Genomic DNA, 20,666 nt, shown 5'->3' on the forward strand with positions numbered 1-20,666 from the left:
TGCAGGTTAAATTTCTACTTCTATGCAAGCCATAAGGTTCATTGTGCCATTTAGCTTGTGCGTTGGTGCATATTTTATTTAGTTTGTTTGCATATAAAAAAAACACTTCCCAAGGACGAAAGCCAATGCTTTCACGGTGGAAATAACCAAGTCTGTTCAACCGTGGGCGGAGGTGAAAGCATATCGCGATCGCCACTACTTATTCGTGTCCTCGCCATAAAAAAACACTTTACTCTCTCATCAGTGTGACTGGATAGCGTACAGAGAGCCGCAGAAAAAAAGACAGTTATTTGGAGCCCCTCGTGGAGATCGGTTGGTGTTTAGTAAAGCGCAAGTTGCCGCCTTATTATTGAGACTCACTTTTGTAACATCGTGGTAAGTTCATCTGGTTTTCTTCTTTTTTTCCATCGGACCTCCAGCTCCATTGACCACGAACCGTTCAGAGGTTTTCAAACGTAAATATATGTATCTGAACTGAACTGAACGTCGTGGTTTTTGCAATGCCGTACAGTTTCAAACCTGCACTGTAATAAAAAGTTTAACTATTGGGCAACATTGCCTAATACATATTGCGTTGTTTATATTTCGCCCAACGAATTATTTACCAACCATTTTTACATTGTAGTTTGGAGTTTAATTAACGTGTGATTCAGGAACGGGTCAATGTATATTCGCCTACCAATGCTGGCCAGCATGCACACATTATAGCAACACGACGACAAGGCCTAATGTCCTGCTAATCCCCAGAGCTTACGGCGACTTAAAGGACTGTACAGATAGGTTTCGGGTGAGAAGAACATGTGTTTCAATGGATGACTTTCGTTTTGGGCGTCCCTGTTCCAAATTAACTTTTCAAAAACTCAGACGAGATTGAAAATATGAACTCGTTCCCATTACTTCAGTCAGGTTGGCGTAGCAGTACTGTCCTCGCCTTCCACCGCTGTGACCCGGGTCCGAGTTCCACATGGGCCAACATACACGTGGCCGAGCTTCTCCCTGCCTCTTTCGGTTGCTTTTCCCTTTGAAATATTCTGTCTTCTCCTCTAAAACTGTAATTACTACTCACTATTATCCTTTATACAGGTTTCTTAACGCTTGCAAGCTACAGTACCTTTAGGGCGGTCTTTGGGAATCTTTGGTATACTAATTATAATAACTATTATTATAATAAGGTATAATACAAAAAACCAAGGCCGAATCCCTTATCCTATAGTGTTTATCAACACAGGCAATCATATATGACCAGTAATCCTCTAATCCATAATTCTACAGCGCCAACCACAAACGTAGTTTTTATGCGCCAAAGTAGTGCCCCATCCAACCTGCCTCTTTTGTTTGTTAGACCCTAACATATTCAAGAACCGGTCGTAAAACTTTTGCAAAGAAGTAAGGTGAGGCATTTAACCCAAATGGAAGTCTGGTCCAGCAAAAACAATTATGATTCCATTTAAACCCTAGCAAGGTTTGATGAGATGCACAAACAGGCACATGATAAAACCCATCCTTGAGATCAATTGTAATTAACTGGTCCTCACTCTTCACTAATGAATAAACATCAATTTTCTCGTTAGAAAACTTGGGAGCGTCAATGTAAGAATTAACAACAAGAAGATCAATAATAAGTCTCCACTTATTTTTGCCCTTCTTCGGTACCACATTCAGTGGAGAGACAACCCTAGGTTTAAAGGCACATCTGGCAATAATACCTTTCTGAAGCAAGTTCTTAATCTCACTATTCAAAAAGTTTTTTGATCACTTGAAAAATTTCTGTCAGGCAATTCAATCACCGGTGGGTCAGTGGTAAACGGTAGTGTAACACCACATTGAAGCCAACTAATAACAGTAGGAGACGCACCTATTTCTTGCCATTTGGAATAGTTAGAGAGTGGCATGATTGAGAACTATTCTCCTCCATATTGAGGTTGGTTGGGAAGATAGTTGGCTGCTAAGCCATGGAACACATCCGTTCTACCTTGACCACGACCACCTACACCTCTACCATAATTTCTATAAGTATAAGTACCCCTGCCTCTGGGGGGATATAACCTACAATTTGAACGTGCCCCTGATGTTGGTTTTCTTGAAGCTGCGGATAGTTCCGCTGCTAATTTTAGCTGGTTCACCCCTCGATCAGAGAAGCAAACATTGTTTTTCTGAAAGCTGTGAACCAACTTGGAGGTATCCTCGTCGAATTGTGATGCCACAATAACTGCCTCGTACTCACGCTGATTGTAGTCCAAGTTGGCTTTCAAAGTTAGAGCCAGCTGGTCCAAGATTGCTGGATCCACACTCTCATTCTTGTGAAGGTCGCTGTACGCTAGCTGAAGCACTTTCAGAACTGTTTCTACGTAGCGACTGCTTTTTTGTAGCAAAGGTAAAGTGCCCTCTCAGTTTTATTATTGGTACCTGTTGGGGCCCTCACACAGCCTGAGTGAAGAGTCCAGTTGTACTCGTGAGACGGTAGCCTTTACCGCGCTTAATTCCTTTTGGATGTCTTCTTTACTGATGGCGGCCGCACCGGTGTCAGTGGCTTGTGTGTTTGCCTGATTATCACAGGCGCAATCGGGCTTGTCGTGTTGTGTCGTTTCAACCACTAGTACAGGCAATATAAGGTTTGACTTCAAACAAATTGCAACAGAATTTTTTTTTACCACAGTGCATTTCTATAAGGTCCCTAAAATGACATACTAAAAGTCTTTAAAAATCCAGGTGGTGGAAATATGCCTAATTTATGTTAGGACTTTTGCATTGATTTGGTCATATTTCTCATACTAGGTAGATTTTGGAGGTACTTTAAAAGACAGTTTTAGTCCTTTTACATTGATGTTACCATTATTCTAGTCCTAGGTAAATTTCAAGATCCCTATGTTTCCGAAATTTTCCAAATGCCGTATAATTTGCATAAATGCCGTATATCAATTTGCCTAAATTAAAGTTAAAATAATGGATGCCATGTGTGGACATGTACCAAATGAATTTTCGAATGTCGTACGAAGTCAATTTCGGTGGCAAACCCCATACATTTGATACCTTAATCTTAATGACCTATTGCTGATGATGTATCCCAGATGGATGGCAGCCATCTAGGATTTGTCAAAATAGCTGCCATCTTGGATTTCATTTATAATAACATTGCACCTGCCCCCCCCCCCCCCAGTGAATACCTCTCTCATAATGAAACGGACCTTCCTGCTTCTGTATCCGACAGCGCATTATTGCCCTGTCAGATCATGCCCATTCAGAGTTTTGGTCAGGTGACCATGAATATTCGGTCGATCAAAACTCGGGTACAAGCGCTGTGAGAAATGCAAATAGGGGTCCGCTCATAAGTCCGACGCCTCATATAGGTCCGACGCCTCATAGGTCCGACAGAATCGCATCCCCTAACCAAATAAAGGCCCATAAGTCCGACGCCTCATAGGTCCGACGCCTCATAAGTCCGACGCCTCATAGGTCCGACGCCTCATGGCTCCGACGCTTCGTAAGTCCGACAAATTAAACGCCTCGTTTTTCCGTTGTCGGACTTATGAGGCGTCGGACCTATGAGGCGGAATAAATAAATTTTATGCCTCATAAGTCCGACGCCTCATAAGTCCGAAATTTTGGACATATGAGGCGTCGGACCTATGAGGCGTCGGACTTATGATTCGGGCCCTGCAAATACAGGGCGTCGCCTACCAATGTTAATTTTAATGGAGGGTGTTGACAGAAAATTGTCGACAGGCCGTCTGTACTGGAAGCTAGCCCGGGGTGGACACCATCCAACTTTTGGGGCATGTCGATCAGTGCCCCCAAAAGTTGGATGGCGTCTACCCCGGGGCCGCACTATTCAAAGCGAACGATCTTCAAACCATTATGGGAAGATAGGTTGCGCCACTCGTCAAAGCATATATTGGACAGGACGACAATTTTGCCAAAATTTATGTCACCCCAACCCTTCTCTAGTGGTACTCGTGTGTACTTAAACCAAAGTATATTTACCGACAGGACGACAATTTTTCCGACAAAACCAATTGATGGGGGTTCTCACACCCCTTCACACACGCTCAAATGTGTATCCTTGTGGAGACATTTCCTTGTTCTCGTGTAGTACAGTTTTCGAGTTTGAAAGTGAAGTTCCAAAATGCTCTTATTTTAACCAGAATTAATTTCCTTGGCTGAAATTCGGACTTAATATCCCTTTTCTAAAACTCTTCCATTTGCGACATATCAACCCAACTTGGAAATTTCTAGTTTTTGGGTCAAATCCATATATCTACTTCGTGAAAACCTTGTGGAGACCTACTCATCATTTTCATCATCTATAGAAATTGCCCTGTGGAGAACTATACAATCTTTTGTTCCCTATTGTGAAAATGTCTCCACAAGAATGCAAATTTGCGCTCACTAGTGGCACTCGTGTATATATACACAAACTCCAAAACTAAAGTATATTTGCCGACAGGACGATAGCTTTGCCGACAAACCGATTGATTGGGTGGAGGGGGCCAACACCCCTTCTCTAGCGACATACGTGAGTACAATTAAACCAAAGATGGACGATGGGACTTTTCACTTCCCATGGTCACTTCCACGGTGTATCAATACAAATGTCTTCCCAACATGACTGCCCCATTTTTTTTTCGTTAGAAAAGAACAGAAGAGACTTGAAATGAAGGGACACGCCTGTGTGATTCTCTTGATGTGCCTCAGCTGTGTATGTGCTACGGCACTTCGAGGTATGTACATGTGCATGTGATTGTAAGATAGACCCTATGTAAGACTTAAAGTGGGACAGATAGGGAAAATATTTGAGGGAATTGTGCCTTGGATGATACAAGCATGGCATTTGGCACACAGTCTTTTTGACCCTGTCTTTATCCTCTAACTGCGCTTTGTCTATACGATTGGGAATTAAACTATTCGCAAACACATGTATTTCCTCGTATAACGGCAGAAATGAGGAATAATACTAGTCTTGGTTAATATGTAAAGACTGGTAGAGGTAGCAAAAATTGTATTGTGTTGTAGCTTGTTTTAAGCATGCCATTACACAAAAACAGACGAATTATTTATACTTCTTAGCATCAAACGCAGTAAATGAGTAATAATGGCTTACGAGTATAGAACAGCCATACCATAAATATTCAAAGGACGGAGACATATTAAGTATTATATTAAATAACATTAAAGGTACAATTCAAGTTTGCGTTTACAAAATATATGACGAAAATCTTAGAGAAAACATAACAATAACATTACACAACTATAACATTTGTATGTCTATCCACTTTTTGACTTGGTTTGATTTCACTTGTTGTTTACTTTTCTCAGAGAAATCGGCCAAAGATGAGTTGCTTCTGGAATACCTGCGAGAATACCTGACCGAGTGTAGGTTTGCGTGATTGTTTGTATCTGTCATCTTTACTAATCTCACTTATAAGCATAGAGCTATATTAAGTTACTAGAGTGCTAACTCCTTATTCTTGCGCGTGTTTGTAGAACACAATCAAAATAGATGGATTGAATTTTAAATGTGTACTCTAAAAGTGCAACGCGCAAGTAGAAGATACGCAAATAACTTAAGCGCGTCATGACGGTTCAATAAACGTCACGGCAAAAAGCATCTGCAGCGGAGGGACGAGCATACGTTGCGCTGTTTGCGTAGAGCAAAATGAAACGCTCATTTGCTGATCGTGCGTTTCGGTTTTGAGCGTATCGGCTTCGATGACACACCGGTATGGAATACAAACGCATTAACGCCCTGGTTACCGTGCGCACGACGCTTGCGGTGTTAATATGGAGGTCTTCTGAAAAAAAGTTCGACTACAAACAGAAGAGGGACAACAGGACGTTCAAGGTGGGAGGTCGATGCTCGACTATCAGCCTGCACGTATGCAGTATACTGTTCCTCCCTGGGGATCTCGAAAGTGGTCAAAATGTGCCATCTGCTGACATGTACAAAGCCCATTACCATTAGTGTTTTTTTAGCATTTGGTACTGCATCCCCAATACATTCTTTGGAGTTCAGGGTTAAAGAAGCATGTTTCCTGGCTCTTATTTTCTTTTAATTCAGTGAAAATTGTACTTCATCCCATTGTTAGGCATTTTGCAACCCACTAAAAAAGGGCGTTTTGCCTAAATTAAACACTCACTGACAAATTGTCTTGCAGCTAATAATTCAAGTTTTGTGAAGAAATAATTAAAATAACTAAATGTCGCTTTTTGACAAAATCTCATTCAAAAAAATGAGTAGGTTTTGCATTTAATTTTGACAAAATAACCAAATAAAATTCTGCTATACCTGTTTTATTACTGCTTTAACAAAAGGACATCTCTTCGTGGAGAGTGAGCGTGCGACTTTTAAGAGATTCACAACAGAAATATCAGATGAAGCCAAACTGCCAAACACACTAATGTGTCACATGGTCACACGGACCTACCTTGATTTGTCATGGCCAAATTGCCAAACTTGTGCAAATATTTGAAAATAGAGTAAACTTTTAAAATATGCAATTCTTTGCCATGCGGAGTTAGTGTGTGTTCTTGGTTAATTAAGCACACCCTTAAAGGTATCCTTAAGCAGTGTAAAGACGATGGACAACATTAAACAAAAGTTACAAACAAAACAATCCCCCTTCCTTCCTGAAAGTCTGTGAAATGTTCACGAAAAATAGCACATTCATTTGTATAATTTCAGGCAGTTGTAGTTGGAAGAATAGTCTCTGCTATTTCAGACATTGACATTTGCTTGTAGTAATTTAAATCTTAATACTTGAACAGTCCAACTCTGAAACGCCATGTCTGGAAAAGGTACGTGTTAACCCATGCATCCCTGTACCGCGTCAGTCTGCAGAAAACAACTGCTACTCTTTGTAAGGTACTGCCCCAAACCACGGAAAGTTCCTTTTATTATCATTTTCAGCAGGGAATCTTCTTAAATGTAGTATAATGTAATACAAGCGTGAAAGTTAATTCTGTCTCTCCCTGTGGGAGTGCAGTAAAGAGGGGAGATGAACCAGAAGCCGTGCCAGCTCAGAGGGGTACTGAAGAGCTTACCCGCGACTACCCACCGCCCAAACAAATGGACTTGCAGACGCTTCAAGAACTTGACGCCGATGATGAAAGTCTGGTCAAGTACAAGCCAGCTCTACTGGGTAGCACTGCAGATTTTTTAGGTACTGTGCAAATACATTCAAACAAAAAAAGAAAAACAAGACAAAGTCTATATCTGTCTAAGAACAGAATATATAGGACCTTTCAGTGTTATGATCTTGTTACTGGTTTATGCTTTTCTGTGGAAGTGTATGTGCGTGTAAATGATCGAAATATGAAAAGAAAGTCATGTTTTGGATGACATTATACCAAGTCACAACTTTCTAACACAATTGGGCTGATAGTTGTGACTATCAATTTTGAGTTGAGCATGTTGTGTTCGTTCGTGAAATATGATTATAATCTTCAAAATTTCAAAAATCACATTATGACGTCATAATAATCTCATTTAAATTTTCGTCTATAACACATCCCTGTCCATGTACCTTCAAGGTTTCAACCCAATCGAACTTGTAGTGCTCTAGATATAAAACTTAAAATCTTCTTTAAGATGACGTCACCTGTTTGGTTTATGTTAATTCGAAAGCGCCCGCCTATGTGCGGCTGTGCGCTATATTTCTTTTGTTGCTGGCACAAAATGGATAAGCCAGTTAAAGAGGTTGTGGAATGCTCGAAGACATTTCCGTCATTTTTCGGGTATATGTAGCCTAGGGTGTGATGAAATAAAAACGCCTATTGTTTCTGTCATGAAATGAATACAAAAGGTACTTTTTCGAGCTGTTTTTCAGGTCCTGTTTCGACCCGAACGTGCAATTTGTGTAAAAGTCGTCGTTGGGGGCAGCAAACAAAACATAGTAAATCGTGACGTAATAAACAGGACTCCCGATGCAGCGTAGTTCCAGCGAAACTTTTTGCAAATCACTTCGCGCAACGACATGACTTTGTTTACAATTACTCTGAGCGACATTTTGTATGGGCAGCCACATGCTCCATAAATTCAACCGTAGTTGGCAACAGCTTTTGCCCCTGAAATTCTAATCGGTAAGTTTAGAATTTAATAGGAAGATATCTCCATTGACTTTTTGGTACTTTCTATTGATTATTCAGTGTTTTGATAGTTACACATCATATTATTTATAGATCGGGGATCATTCTTTTGTGTTTGCCCTAACGGCCAACCATAGTAAGAAATGTCTGCGTACATCAACATCGTTCGATCGTTCACATGCACATCGCCATATCGCATCACCGTACCGTGACACGCGCTATGTATTAAAGGTGGCTGGAAATTCACGGGTGTACTGGCCCGGGCCCGGCCGCTGGGACCGTAGATTTTGACACCGGTAAACGGTGTTGGAATTTCAAAATAATTCGTTGTTGATACGTGTACGGGTAGCGAACGCACTAGGCCAAGGCAAACCTATATGCCTATAATTGTGTCAGTCGCTGGCTGTAACTTCACACCACATTTTGTTTGCAATAAATTTCCAGCTTTCCCGTCCGGGTGTCATCATGGAGGAATAAGAATCCTCCGTAGCCATGCAGTTTGTCCGAAAGGTACCGTGCGAAAACACGAGATCGGATTTCAGCCAAATTAACGGATAGAGCGCTGATCATGCACTGTACATTTCGTACGGCAAGAGTCTTCTTTTCTCAAGAGATTTGTTGAAATTGCATGGACAAGAAATAATAGAGATATGATTTGTTAATGATTTATAGGGAAGACTGTTTTGGACCATTTGTCCATTGCCAATCTTGAAGAACCGTAAACCCGTTCAAATGTATCCTCGACCCTCCATTATCTGCGCAGCATACGCGCACGCGTTGCAAATTGAAGGTAAATGCGTAGAAAAAGGACCGCGTAGTTTTCCTTACGTTAGTGCTGATTATGTGACGGGCCTACATTTTCCCTAGAACTTCTTTTGATCGAATGACAAATTCTCTGCTACTGGAATTTCTTGAATAAAGTCTTAATTAGGTACTGAAAATAATGATAGTGCTCGTTAAATTTCGGGACCAGTGAATTTTGTTTTCAACCGGGATCCCGAACATGTCGTAAGTCCAGAGATTTTTGTTTTATGAACGGAGCATGACTATGATTTATGAATTGTACTTTTTTGTAGCCACGTTTACAGGCCGAGGTTTACATAGTCTCCTGGCGTTGTTTTACGGCTTTTTTTTGGGTAAACAATAAAGTTAACAATTTCAAAATTCAAGTAAATTCGTAATTATCGTTTCAGGATGTTAAAACAAGGGTTAAAATGCACAAGGAAAGAAAAGAGAAGAGGACTAATTTTTTGTGGCGAACGTATACATAAAAAGCACCAGGCAACGCAAGGAACTTGACCGGGGCCCGCGACGCTGCTAACCGTACAACATTATTTCTGGACACGGTCGACCACATCCACCGCCGTGATGCGTAATGCGTGCCGTACGCATATAATTCGAAAACAACCTGACGATTTGTCGTCTCTTTGGACTGAATAACGTTTGAGATTGTCGGTAAAACACGAAGAAAGTTGCGATAGGACTGTTGATGCTCATCTAAAAATCAAATGTTATCATGAACATAATACTTTGAGTCCTTGGATAAAACGTAGCTGTTTTTTTTCCACGCCGAACGTCGCAGACCGAACAACTCATCAGAGCCGCGTTGCCTGGCGTTTTCAGCTGGCCAGTTGCAGTATCCGTGTTTTTGCTGGTCTCTTTTTCGGGCAGTTGGGGCTCAAATTTATACGGAAGAACAGCTCAGATGTCACCGTGTCCTTGTTCAATATACTCATCCAAAAATTAAGCAATGGGAAGGAATATCAATCTCTGTGAGTCTTTTACAAATGTTGATTTTTCACTGCTTGACTGCGAGTCACACGTGCTGACGGGGCGGGTTGGGCAGCAGTAAACAGTCGTTGTATAAACGAGTCCTGTTTATTACGTCACGCTTTTTCTGATTTTTCGAAGAGCCCGACGACTGTTGATTTCATTTATGCGCTCGCCGACCAACAAATTACTCGATGAATTTCAGTTTTATAAACATATAAACGCACATCAGAAAAGAATGGGAGGTTGTCATTATGCTATATATGGGTCTACTCTACAATATAAAAATATAAAAAACAAAACGATTTTCAGCATTCCACAACCTCTTTAAATACGTATACATGTGCTTTAGATGACCTTTTTAATTCCTTAAATTTCAGATGAAGGCGGTCAAAATGTACTATTGAAGGCCATGGTATTTGCTCCAGTAGACCACGAGGAAACTGTTCTGAATCTGACAGGTAAACGAAAACACAGGGCAGTTCCACAGTTATATTTAGAGGGGGGTCTTTCGTAAACTCTGTGCTGTCATTCTATAAATTCAAAGCATTTGGGTTGATTTTTCGGGGACGTCTCTACAGTCCGAAGTCCCATTGGTCCGAAGTCCTATTGGTCCGAATTCCCATTGGTCCGAAGTCCCATTGGTCCGAAGTCCCATCGGTCTATACGTTCCATTGGTATAAACGTCCCATTGGTCCGACGTCCCATTGGTCCGAAGTACCATTGGTCCGAAGTCCCATTGGTCCGAAGTCCTATTGGTCCGACGCCCCATAGGATTAGGGTTAGGGTTAGAGTCAGTCAACCTGAACAAGTGGAACTACACAGTATTGTGACGAAACAGGGGTACATGTATATGAAGACTTGTGTAGGAGTCTAAGTCCTATGAATTATTTATGCGCGTGATCTAGGACATTTGGTGCGTGCTTATAATGCCAAAGTGCGCGTGGACCAATCAGCAATAAATTGTTCTGCGTGATCAGGAGATTAATAATTCATGGTGTACAGTGACCAATCAGCAACGCGTATTGTGAAGGCTGTGCGCGAATTAGCATGCTTTAGCGTGGGGTCTTGAGATCATCTCGTGAGTTCGCAAGATGGCGTCAATGCAGTAGGAACGCGTTCTGGGGCTGTTGCCAAGTTGCAAGAAGCCAAGCTTCGGGGATAAAAAAGACCAGTCCCCTCGGGTTCCCGCCAACACCCACCGGTTCCGCTACAAATGGTGTCAGGATCGGTTTCGCCACAGTATTCTGTTTCGGACCAATGGGACTTCGGACCAATGGGACTTCGGACCAATGGGACTTCGGACCTATGGGACTTCGGACCAATGGGACTTCGGACCAATGAGACTTCGGACCAATGGGACTTCGGACCAATGGGACTTCGGACCAATGGGACTTCGGACCAATGGGACTTCGGACTCATGGTACTTCGGAATATTTTTCTCACAGAAAATCTTTTGAAATTAGGCGCACATTCTACAGAAAGGGCAACAAAACCAACTTCTGTTGGTCTGGCAATATTTTTTGTCATTAGTAGGCATAACGCACGCTACCAGAAAAGGACAAGGCAAAACAATTATGCAAGTTGCACCACACTGCCCCATGAACGGCGAAGTGGTTGTCGACTAAGTGGTTGTCGGCGAAGTGACCGATACCCGGGTGTCGGCTGTCATGTGCAAGCTACCAGTTCAATTATCCAAACAAACAACAACAAAAAACAATCGTAAAGTTTCTAGAGGGATATCAATATTGGTAACTCACGTTATGGTAGGTATCTCACAGTGCAGTCTGTCCACGTTGGTAAATATATAATATTTTGTTTGTAACTATATTCCCAAAATTGGTATAGCGAGGACACGAACGACAAATGCATTACAATGCGCCCTGAAAATCGCCACGTTTGCATAATCGTCGGTTTTGAAGACCGCCCGAATTGGAAGATGGTATACCAGCCCCCTCCCCCACCATTTTCTGATATTACGGATGCCAAAAAATGTCCGGAAAAAAGTGTCTACATTCCAGCATGGATGTGCGAGTGTCCCGTGTTGCCCCCCCCCCCGACATCAACAAAAACAATACTAAAAGCCAACCCCCAAAAGGCTATTCGCATTAAAAAAAATTGAACCTTACTTCTTTGCCTTAAAAAAAGAAACTCACATTACATGTAACACTTTGTATGTGAAAAAGGTGCCTAAATAACTTCCTAACAGCCATAATTTTTTTAACAATCATCCCCTCCCCCCCCCAATTTTTTTTAAAACAAAAATGCACTTAACCATATTCTCACTTCAGTCCCCCCTTAAAAAATAGTGGACCCGCAGGTGCCTGCCTAGACGTTTAACCCTAGTTACGCCTCTGGTTAGGACTTAGCCTTGGCATGATCGCAACAAACAATTTTCTCGAATACTCGGGCACTCCCTGTGACCTATGGGTTCTATGTACAACAAATTCTACGAGCTGCATTTTGACGGTTGAAAATATACAGTTGTTTTTTGGGGGGATGGGTTGATTTTTTTTATTATTTTTTTGCAGCAAGGTGTTCACAAAGGATTTGATAGCTCAGAATCGAACGATGTCTGCTATTAATTAACAGACTTTAAATTGGTCAATTTCATAAACAACAACAAATGCAAGTGATGCTATGTGGCTTTAAACTGAAGGTTGTCTTCTTTTGAATTTGTTTTGTTTTCCCAATTTTCACTTGCATTGTCACACTTTTTTCATCCTCTTTGCTTTGTTCAAAGGTGATATTTCTCAATTGAAGCATAAACCAATTGTGGTTAAGGAAGGCACCGAGTACAGGATTAAACTCAAATTCAGGGTGAGTTGATTCTAATTTATATTGTCAGTGCCTACCTTTCAAGAATTGCATCATTGGAAATGCAACAGCCACATTATGGATCTCGCTATTGTGCGTAGCATGAAGATTAAAATCAAATTTAGGATTAATAAAATCAAATTTAAGGTGAGTAGATTCTATTATATCGGAGCCTGCGTTTGAAATATTGAATCATGGAAAACACACCAACCAGAAAATTTTGGGGATCATGTTCTTGCTAATGTGCACACCATGGGGCATGCTTGGAATTTTCTAAAAGGGAATATATACACCTTAATCATTTGCAACATAAACAAAATTAAAATTATAGTCAAGGGCCCATGCGTCATATGTGAAATCATTGCACCTGGTGTGCTGTCATTTTCAAGAAAAGTGGATTATTTTGTACTGCCCATCAGTGGAAAAAAAATACTATTTTGGTTCAAATACTGCCCCCATTTTAACAAGTTTAATAACTCCACATTGGTTTGAAGTTACACATCCGTGAACGGGTGGAGACCAGTTGATTCAATTTCCTGACCTGACAATTCCCCGTCCTCTATAAATTGGTCTGTTTCGTCTGAAGTAAGGTCAGGCAACTAGACTACAAGAACAGCTTTCGGTTTTTCTTTTCTTTTAGCATCTGCATGTATAAACACAAACTTTAACAGGTCGATATTTGACGATATTTGCTGCAATATACTCCGCCCAACTACATCCTTTCTGAAAAGTACAGCAAAAGAAAAAGTTGTGTATTTCCTTTAACTCCCAATGCCGAGATAACGCCCTTTACCTTTCAGGCGGCTTGGCTGCACTTGCCATGAATTAGCTGCTTTGCCATCAAATAGGCATCAAATGGTCATCAAAAAGGCATCACATTCTTTTAGGCATCATTGGACATCAAAAGAGTAGCAATTTGAGCAAAGTTTATAAAGAAAAACATTAAAGGCGTACATTAATCAGTCATCAAGAAACATATAATTGATGTAAAAATTATGACTGCTGATGTTCATCTAAAGCTCACGGCATTGTTAAGGCATCAATATAAGGTATCGGGAAGGCATCAGAAGTCATCACTGAGCATCAGGCATCACAGGCAGTTATCAAACAGGCATCAAACGGGCATCAAACAGGCATCAGAAGTCATCACTGACTGTCAGGCATCAAAGGGGCATCAAAGAGGCATCAGAAAGGCATCATTAGTCATGACTGACCATCGAGCACTGAGGAATAAAGAGGCATCATAAACCTGACTGGCCTTCGAGCATTGAGGCATCAACGAGGCAGCAGCAAGGCATCAAAATTAAGTCATCACTAGCCATCAGGCATCAAAGGGGCATCAAAGAGGCATCAGGAAATCATTGAAAGTTATGACTGAACATCGAGGAATTGAGGCATCAAAGAGGCATCGATCAGCAAGGAATCAGAATTAAGTCATCACTTGCCATCAGGCATCAAACGTGTATCAACGAGGCACCAGAAAGGCAGCACAAAGGCAGTAGAGGTCATGACTAACCATCGAGCGTTGAGTCATCAAAGAGGCATCAGCAAGGCATCAGAAGTATGTCATCACTAACAATCAGGCATCCAAGGGGCATCAATTAAAGAGGAACCAGGTATTAGAAGTTATGACTGACAATCGAGCATTGACGCATCAAAGAGGCATCAGCAACACAATAGCATTAAGTCATCACTAGCCATCAGGCATCAAAGCGGCATCAATGAAGCACCAGGAAGGCATTCGGTGGTCATGACGGCCACTCAGGCATCAGAAAGGCATCACGAAGGCATCACGAAGGCATCATAAGTTATGACTGACCATCGAGCATTGAGGCATCAAAGAGGCATCACCAAGGCATCAGAATTAAGTCATCACTAGCCATCAGACCTCAAAGAAGCACCAGGAAGGCATTAGAAGCTACGACTGACCATCGAACATTGAGGCATCCAAGAGGCATCAGCAAGGCAACAAAATTAAGTCATAACTAGACTTATGTTTGTGGACAAACACAGGGCTGTTTCGGTAATTTTTTGTGACATGTGACATGTAAAGTTTTAGGTATAAGTTCCATCCAGGTAGGATGTGTAGTTCTGTTTATAATAAATGGTGGCATATAATATGTGATTACATTCTCATAGGGCTTTGAATTGCATATAATACGTGATTACATTCTCATAGGGCTTTGAATTATGACACAACATGTCACGTGATGAATTCATGATGACTCACATCAGTGCTCATCTATATTAATTGTTTTGTAAATGACAATTAAGGCAGAGCATACATCGTTGAAAGCAAGTTCACTATCAATTCTCGAAAAAGTCATCTTCAGGTCTGTCACGGTTGATTTTATATTTATTTTCAAAGATTAAATCTATTTATCTTAAACGTGACGTCACGTGACCCATGATGACGTCATCATGATGCCACTTCATTTTTCATCCATAACACATCCGGGTTCTAGGTACATACCAACTTTCAACCCGATCGGACCTGTCGTTCTGTAGATATAGGCCTTCAAAGCATATGACGTCACTTGTCACGTGATGACGTCATCATGACGTCACGTACATTTTCATCTATAACACATCCAGGTTTAGGTACGCACCAAGCTTCAACCCAATCGGACCTGTCGTTATGATGATGACTTCTGCACTCAGGCGTGCGGTCCGAACAGAATAGATTTAATAGTAAGGTTTTTCGTGATTCTTGAGTTGTTGTCTTTGGTTTTTTTTTGGTCTGTATCCAATAAAGGTCCAACGTCAGATTGTCTCTGGACTGCGGTTTTTTTACGTTGTTTCCAGAAAGGGCATCAGAGGTGAGTGAATGTACGGTGTTGCATTTTGATTTTAGTCACACAATATCCAGTCCAGTCCCAAGGCCTTTCACAAGCTGTTGAAATGACCTCTGACTATTAAATGCATTCTTTTGTTATTAGTCATCCTCTACTACTTATGACCAGATTTTTAAAATGTATTTGTGATTTTTTTGTGAATGGACTTGTAATGTACTGAACTTGAATAGAAGACTGCATGGGTGCGCCTTTTTGTGAGAAAACACCCGTAGTACAGGGTAACCATCTGACACAATTTTTCTGGACCCCCCTCCAAAAAAAGTCTCAATGTGACGCGACATGGTGCCCTAATTAATAGCTGCCTTTTCTTTGTTTGTGCTGAGGAACCATCGCGGTTAAGGGTATTGCTTAGGGATGCAAAATCTTTGATCACTTGTAAATCTACTTTAATTAATGCTGAACATGGATAGAACAAAATAGGGTGTAGGGAATTTCTAGAAATGCTTGAATTTTAAGTTCTAAATAGGCTAGAATATGGGCACTTTTTTGGAGAGGGGGGGGGGGGCAGGGGGCATGACCTCCGCCCCCCCCCTTCCGACTGCAAAAAAGAAGTGATGCCAGAACCACCACTGTTCAAAACAAATTATGAAATGAAGAATTTAACCCAAATACAGATAAAACTCATCATCATACCAAAGTATTGCTTTCACACATAGCTACAGTCAGTGATGCACTAAGACAAAGTAACATCAGGCAGAGTGCTCAGCAGATCAACGGGATGTAGTGAGAGACTGTAGCATTTAGATTAAGGATGAAAATAGCGTGGCGAAACCGTTCCCGCTTATACTTCTAATACCATTCGTGGCGGAACCGGCGGGTTGCCGGAACCCAGGTGGATTATTTATCCCAGGACTCAACCAACACCTATTATCCCAAAAAAATTTTTTTATTGGCCTCGCGCAAGGATGACCTCAATTACCCTTGTTATTGCCTGAACATCCTTTTATCCTTGTCAGTGTGTTGCAAATTCAAACTTGTTGAGAAATTTATTATCCGCTCCGTTCGCAAGTACCCCGTCATCAGCAAAGACCATACAGTTTGGGGTGACCAACCGACGCCATCTTGCCTGACTGCAATTTTGCCGCAAAGCGCAGCCACTCCGTGTACATAGTTCAATTGATCCTGATTTCATCAAACTCTTCGTAACTTACGATGCATCGCAGCGCTGCGACGCGTCGTATCCCTACGATGCGTCGCAGCTACGACGCGTCCTGCGATCCATTTCACAAAACACTTCGTAAGTGCGACGCGTCGCTTGTGTATTTATAGCACAACTCGGTGACTGTTTTATGTATTCAGTAGTCAGCGTATAGTAAATAGTCGTCTGATATTCAACAAAGAGTCGTCGGATCTCAGCTCGAAATTTGTTGAAGCTTAAAACAAGCTGTAAGTGGACTGTATAGCTACTTTGAAATTTCAAATCAATATTCCAGTCTAATTCATATTTATTCAATGAATTTTCTATTTACAATTTTACACACATTGCCTCAGTATTATAATCTACTTTATGTAATGTTTGTGGCATAAAACTGGCTAAAAAAAGGACTCTTCTTATTTTGCGATGACTACTAGACACGTCGTAATTTGCGACGTGTTTTAAGCTGTTGTCAAGGAACTTACGACGCGTTCAACACATCGCAACTTTCGTGAAAAGGATGATACGACGCGTCGCGAGTTGCGACCACTGATCTCTATATTGCGACGTGTTACACGTCGTAACTCGAGTTGCGACGCGTCGCAGCGCTTCGTGAAATCGGGTGCAGCAGGTGTGCAAAAATGTATCACACACAAGGAACAGCGCGCGTCAACTAGCGAAATGTCCCGCCCATGGGACGTTGTTGCTAGGTAAAATGGCGCCCTCTTTGTTGGCGCACGGAGCCCATCCCCAAGAACACATCACGACAGCTGATCGACAAATGGGAAATAACAAACCTATGAGCTTGCATACTTAAGCAGGGCTCGAAAGGTTCACGGCTGGTCAGTTGGACATTGCAGTCAGGCAGTCCAATTAATCATTACCGGTCGAGCTGGTAATAAAGCTGGTCAGTCGGTCGGTCGGTTGGCTGGCTCCTCAAATCCAGGAAATGCAAATAACATGTACAGTTTGAGTCAAAAAAAAGCGGAACGCCAACCCCCAAAAACATATTTCATATTTTAAATAGTATGTTGCACCGAAACTAATAATGACTGGAAAGCTAATTTCATAGAAGGCAATTTTAGATTTAAAAAAATTGCTCAAACATTTTTCAAAGAATATTACCAATTAAATACGGTGACCCTAAAACTTAAAATGCGATTTCAAGAGTAGTCGTCACATTTGTCTACAAACATCATCAGCAATAAAACCTAAGTTTAAAACTTTAAAATATTTCACAAGGTTCTTTTGAAGGCCCGTCTTCTTTGTTTTATTTTAAAGTGGATTGTAGAAGTGATATTGTTTGCCTAAGCAGGGTTGTTGGTAAAGATATTATGTACTAAAGTTGTTGACAGTTGTTAAAACAAGTATTCCGTGTCATTATCTTTGTTGTTCCAAACAGAACACAATATATTACTCTCTTTTTTTGGAAGAAACGCTTTTTAGGGTCATTTTGTTTAAATGGTGATATAGGCCTATTCTACGAACGGATTATGCAATTTCATTTTTTTTTTTTATCTAAAAGCAGTTTCTGAAATTGGCTTTCCAGTCATTATTATTTTCGGTGCTACACATTTTTACTATTTTTGGGGGTTTGGATTCCGCTTTTTTGGACTCACCCTGCATAAGCCAGAGTTGTAATGAGTCACTGATTTTAGTGAGTCGAGTCGAGTCATTTTAAAGAAGTGACTCGAGTCGAGTCAAGTCATTAGGTCAAGACGGTCGAATTGAGTCGAGTCGAGTCACACTGTGTGGTCGAGTCGAGTCGAGTCGAGTCAAGTATTTAGCTCGAGTCACAGATATTTGAGCACTGCATACACTATACAATAAATAAACACAATAGAGAAGTCATTTTTTTGGCTTTTTGATTTTTACATTCGGGCTACTACTAAGTGGGTGCCAGCTGATCGTCATTCAACTAATGGGGACACTGATCGAACCACGTATGTATATGTATACATTATTCGCGAACGTCATTGCAAATATTTTTCGCAAAGTTTTGCTTTATTTTTGGGACTCAAGTCTCAATAGCCTTCCTCGAGTCGAGTCGAGTCATTGTGATGAGGGACTCGAGTCGAGTCGAGTCATTTGCTCGCAAGGACTCGAGTCGAGTCGAGTCATTTGCCCTTAGGGACTCGAGTCGAGTCGAGTCAAAATATGTGACTCGAGTCGGACTCGAGTCGAGTCATTGACTCGAGTCATTACAACCTGGCATAACCCCAATCAACCACTTGTTCTTTGCAGTGGACAATGCAGATTATATGGTTGGGAGTTACGGGCCCAAAACGGAGGAGCACATCTTCCAGACTCCTGTGGATGAGTTACCCGCGGGTATGATGAACCGTGCTCTCTACATTGTCAAGTGTAAATTCTCAGACGATGACAAGAATATCTACTTGGAGTGGGAGTGGAGTTACTCCGTTAAGAAAGATTGGGAATAAGATTATAGTGATGATTTCCTACAAAGGAAATTGGTCTATTGGAAGTGCGGTTTACTTGTAGATGAAGCTGTTGGTTTTTGAGGGGGTACATCATGAATGTGAGATTCTATATTGAATTTATGTTATCATGGTTCAGCAAGTATAGGGATTATGTTAGTCAAATGTATAACACAACATATACAATGAATATGTAATTGATTTTTTTTCCCAAAGTGGCACTTTTTTTTGAAGGAATTAATTGAGGCATTAGTCATCAGCATTGCCAGTGATGACTTTTTTTAGTCTCTCAGAAAAAGGAACTGCATGTTTTCCCCAAAAATGTGTACATGTATAGGCCTATGGATGCCATCATCCATGTACAGAACAAAACAAATGACGTATATACTTGTTTTGTATGAACATTGCCTTTTTTCAAAGTTTATCAGAGCAACTTGTACAACTCTTTCATTTTGTGGAGGTCTTTAAAACAACGCATTTATTAGAAAATACATTTTGATGATGCTATTTATTGTAATCGCTTATTAAATTACTTTTGGGAATTAATGAAACATGTTGGTTGTATAGCAGGCTTTAATTGTTTTATCTTATTTTTATCTTTATTTTAGGCTGTAATTAGACTATTCTGCCATAGATATAGATATTTTCTTTTGTTATATTTTAATTGCTAAAGGTTTGGTTTAATATGTGGTTTTGCTTTAAGTGCATAATATAATGTTATATCTCCGCAATGATGTATGGCTTGTTTGCCATAGTAGTGACCTGGTGTCTTCTATGTTGTCATCTAATTCATGGAGATTTTGACCAAGCGCTTTGGGAACTTGGTAACATAAAGCCACCAGTATTACGACAGTTGCATGCCTATCATCCGACAAGCTATTTTTGTCAGCACTAGAATGTAGTTTCTTTCATGAAAGAATGGAATACATTACCTCATCAAATAACGATCAGCCCATGTTGGCATAAATCTCAAGATGAAGGCAAAAGACGAGGACCAAAATGACACGTTATTTGGAAGCATCTGTGTACTTTAACAATGTAGTAGTTTCCATTTTGGATTGGCGAAGCCCCCTATACCTTGGAAGTGGGCCAGAGGCATGCGTATTGATTTTTGTGAAGCCCCTTCAAAGAAGTCGTCTGTTAATGGTCATTGTCTATAAGCCATTTGCATTCTGCACACAAATGTTAATGTTATATATTTCACCAGGTTAGTTTTGAATCAATACCAGGTACAATGTGGAACCATTCCACATTGATACTTTGTCTTCCATGTCTATATAGAAAGCAATCTTGATTCTATAGTTTAGCATACTCAGGAACAAGTCGGTAAGGGTCGGTAATGAGTAGCAGTTCAACTTTCAGGGATGTTTTGTTTTGTTTGTTTACCTTGTGCTTCCCGTCTACGTCACTGAACTTTAACCAAGTTGAAAAAAGTCGAACATTCCATTTTCAAAGTGCTGACTCAGTATCAGTACGAAATCCAATCAACACCTGCAAAATGTAACGTTATCCGATGATATTTAAAAAGTACAAAAGTCTATGTTACACAAGGCTCTATACAGGGAAAAA

General features: G+C 40.8%; 1 protein-coding gene across 3 annotated transcripts; it reads left to right on the forward strand.

The window, feature by feature from the left end:
• Window positions 1-127: 127 nt before the first annotated feature.
• Window positions 128-20,482, forward strand: LOC119721351 (rho GDP-dissociation inhibitor 1-like). 3 transcript variants are annotated; one of them, XM_038191389.1, is made up of 8 exons: window positions 128-375; window positions 4,630-4,718; window positions 5,314-5,370; window positions 6,981-7,157; window positions 10,233-10,313; window positions 12,596-12,672; window positions 15,425-15,488; window positions 18,904-20,482. In XM_038191389.1, the coding sequence occupies exons 2-8, from the start codon at window positions 4,652-4,654 to the stop codon at window positions 19,098-19,100; spliced, it is 720 nt and encodes a 239-aa protein (XP_038047317.1). In that variant the 5' UTR covers window positions 128-375; window positions 4,630-4,651; the 3' UTR covers window positions 19,101-20,482. The 3 variants fall into 3 exon arrangements, with proteins under 3 accessions (XP_038047317.1, XP_038047318.1, XP_038047319.1); XM_038191390.1 differs by having other exon boundaries at window positions 4,635-4,718; XM_038191391.1 differs by having other exon boundaries at window positions 4,640-4,718.
• The last annotated feature ends 184 nt before the right edge of the window (window positions 20,483-20,666 follow it).

Source organism: Patiria miniata, unplaced genomic scaffold (assembly GCF_015706575.1).
Source record: "Patiria miniata isolate m_02_andy unplaced genomic scaffold, ASM1570657v1 HiC_scaffold_13, whole genome shotgun sequence".
Taxonomy (NCBI): Eukaryota; Metazoa; Echinodermata; class Asteroidea; order Valvatida; family Asterinidae; genus Patiria; species Patiria miniata.

Excerpts from the sequence above, each read along its gene's own strand:
- LOC119721351 (XM_038191389.1), top strand. The coding sequence starts at position 4,652 with ATGAAGGGACACGCCTGTGTGATTCTCTTGATGTGCCTCAGCTGTGTA. Across the intron at positions 7,158-10,232 it reads TAGCACTGCAGATTTTTTAG|ATGAAGGCGGTCAAAATGTA; the intron begins GTACTGTGCAAA and ends CTTAAATTTCAG. Across the intron at positions 12,673-15,424 it reads GGATTAAACTCAAATTCAGG|GTCCAACGTCAGATTGTCTC; the intron begins GTGAGTTGATTC and ends TATCCAATAAAG.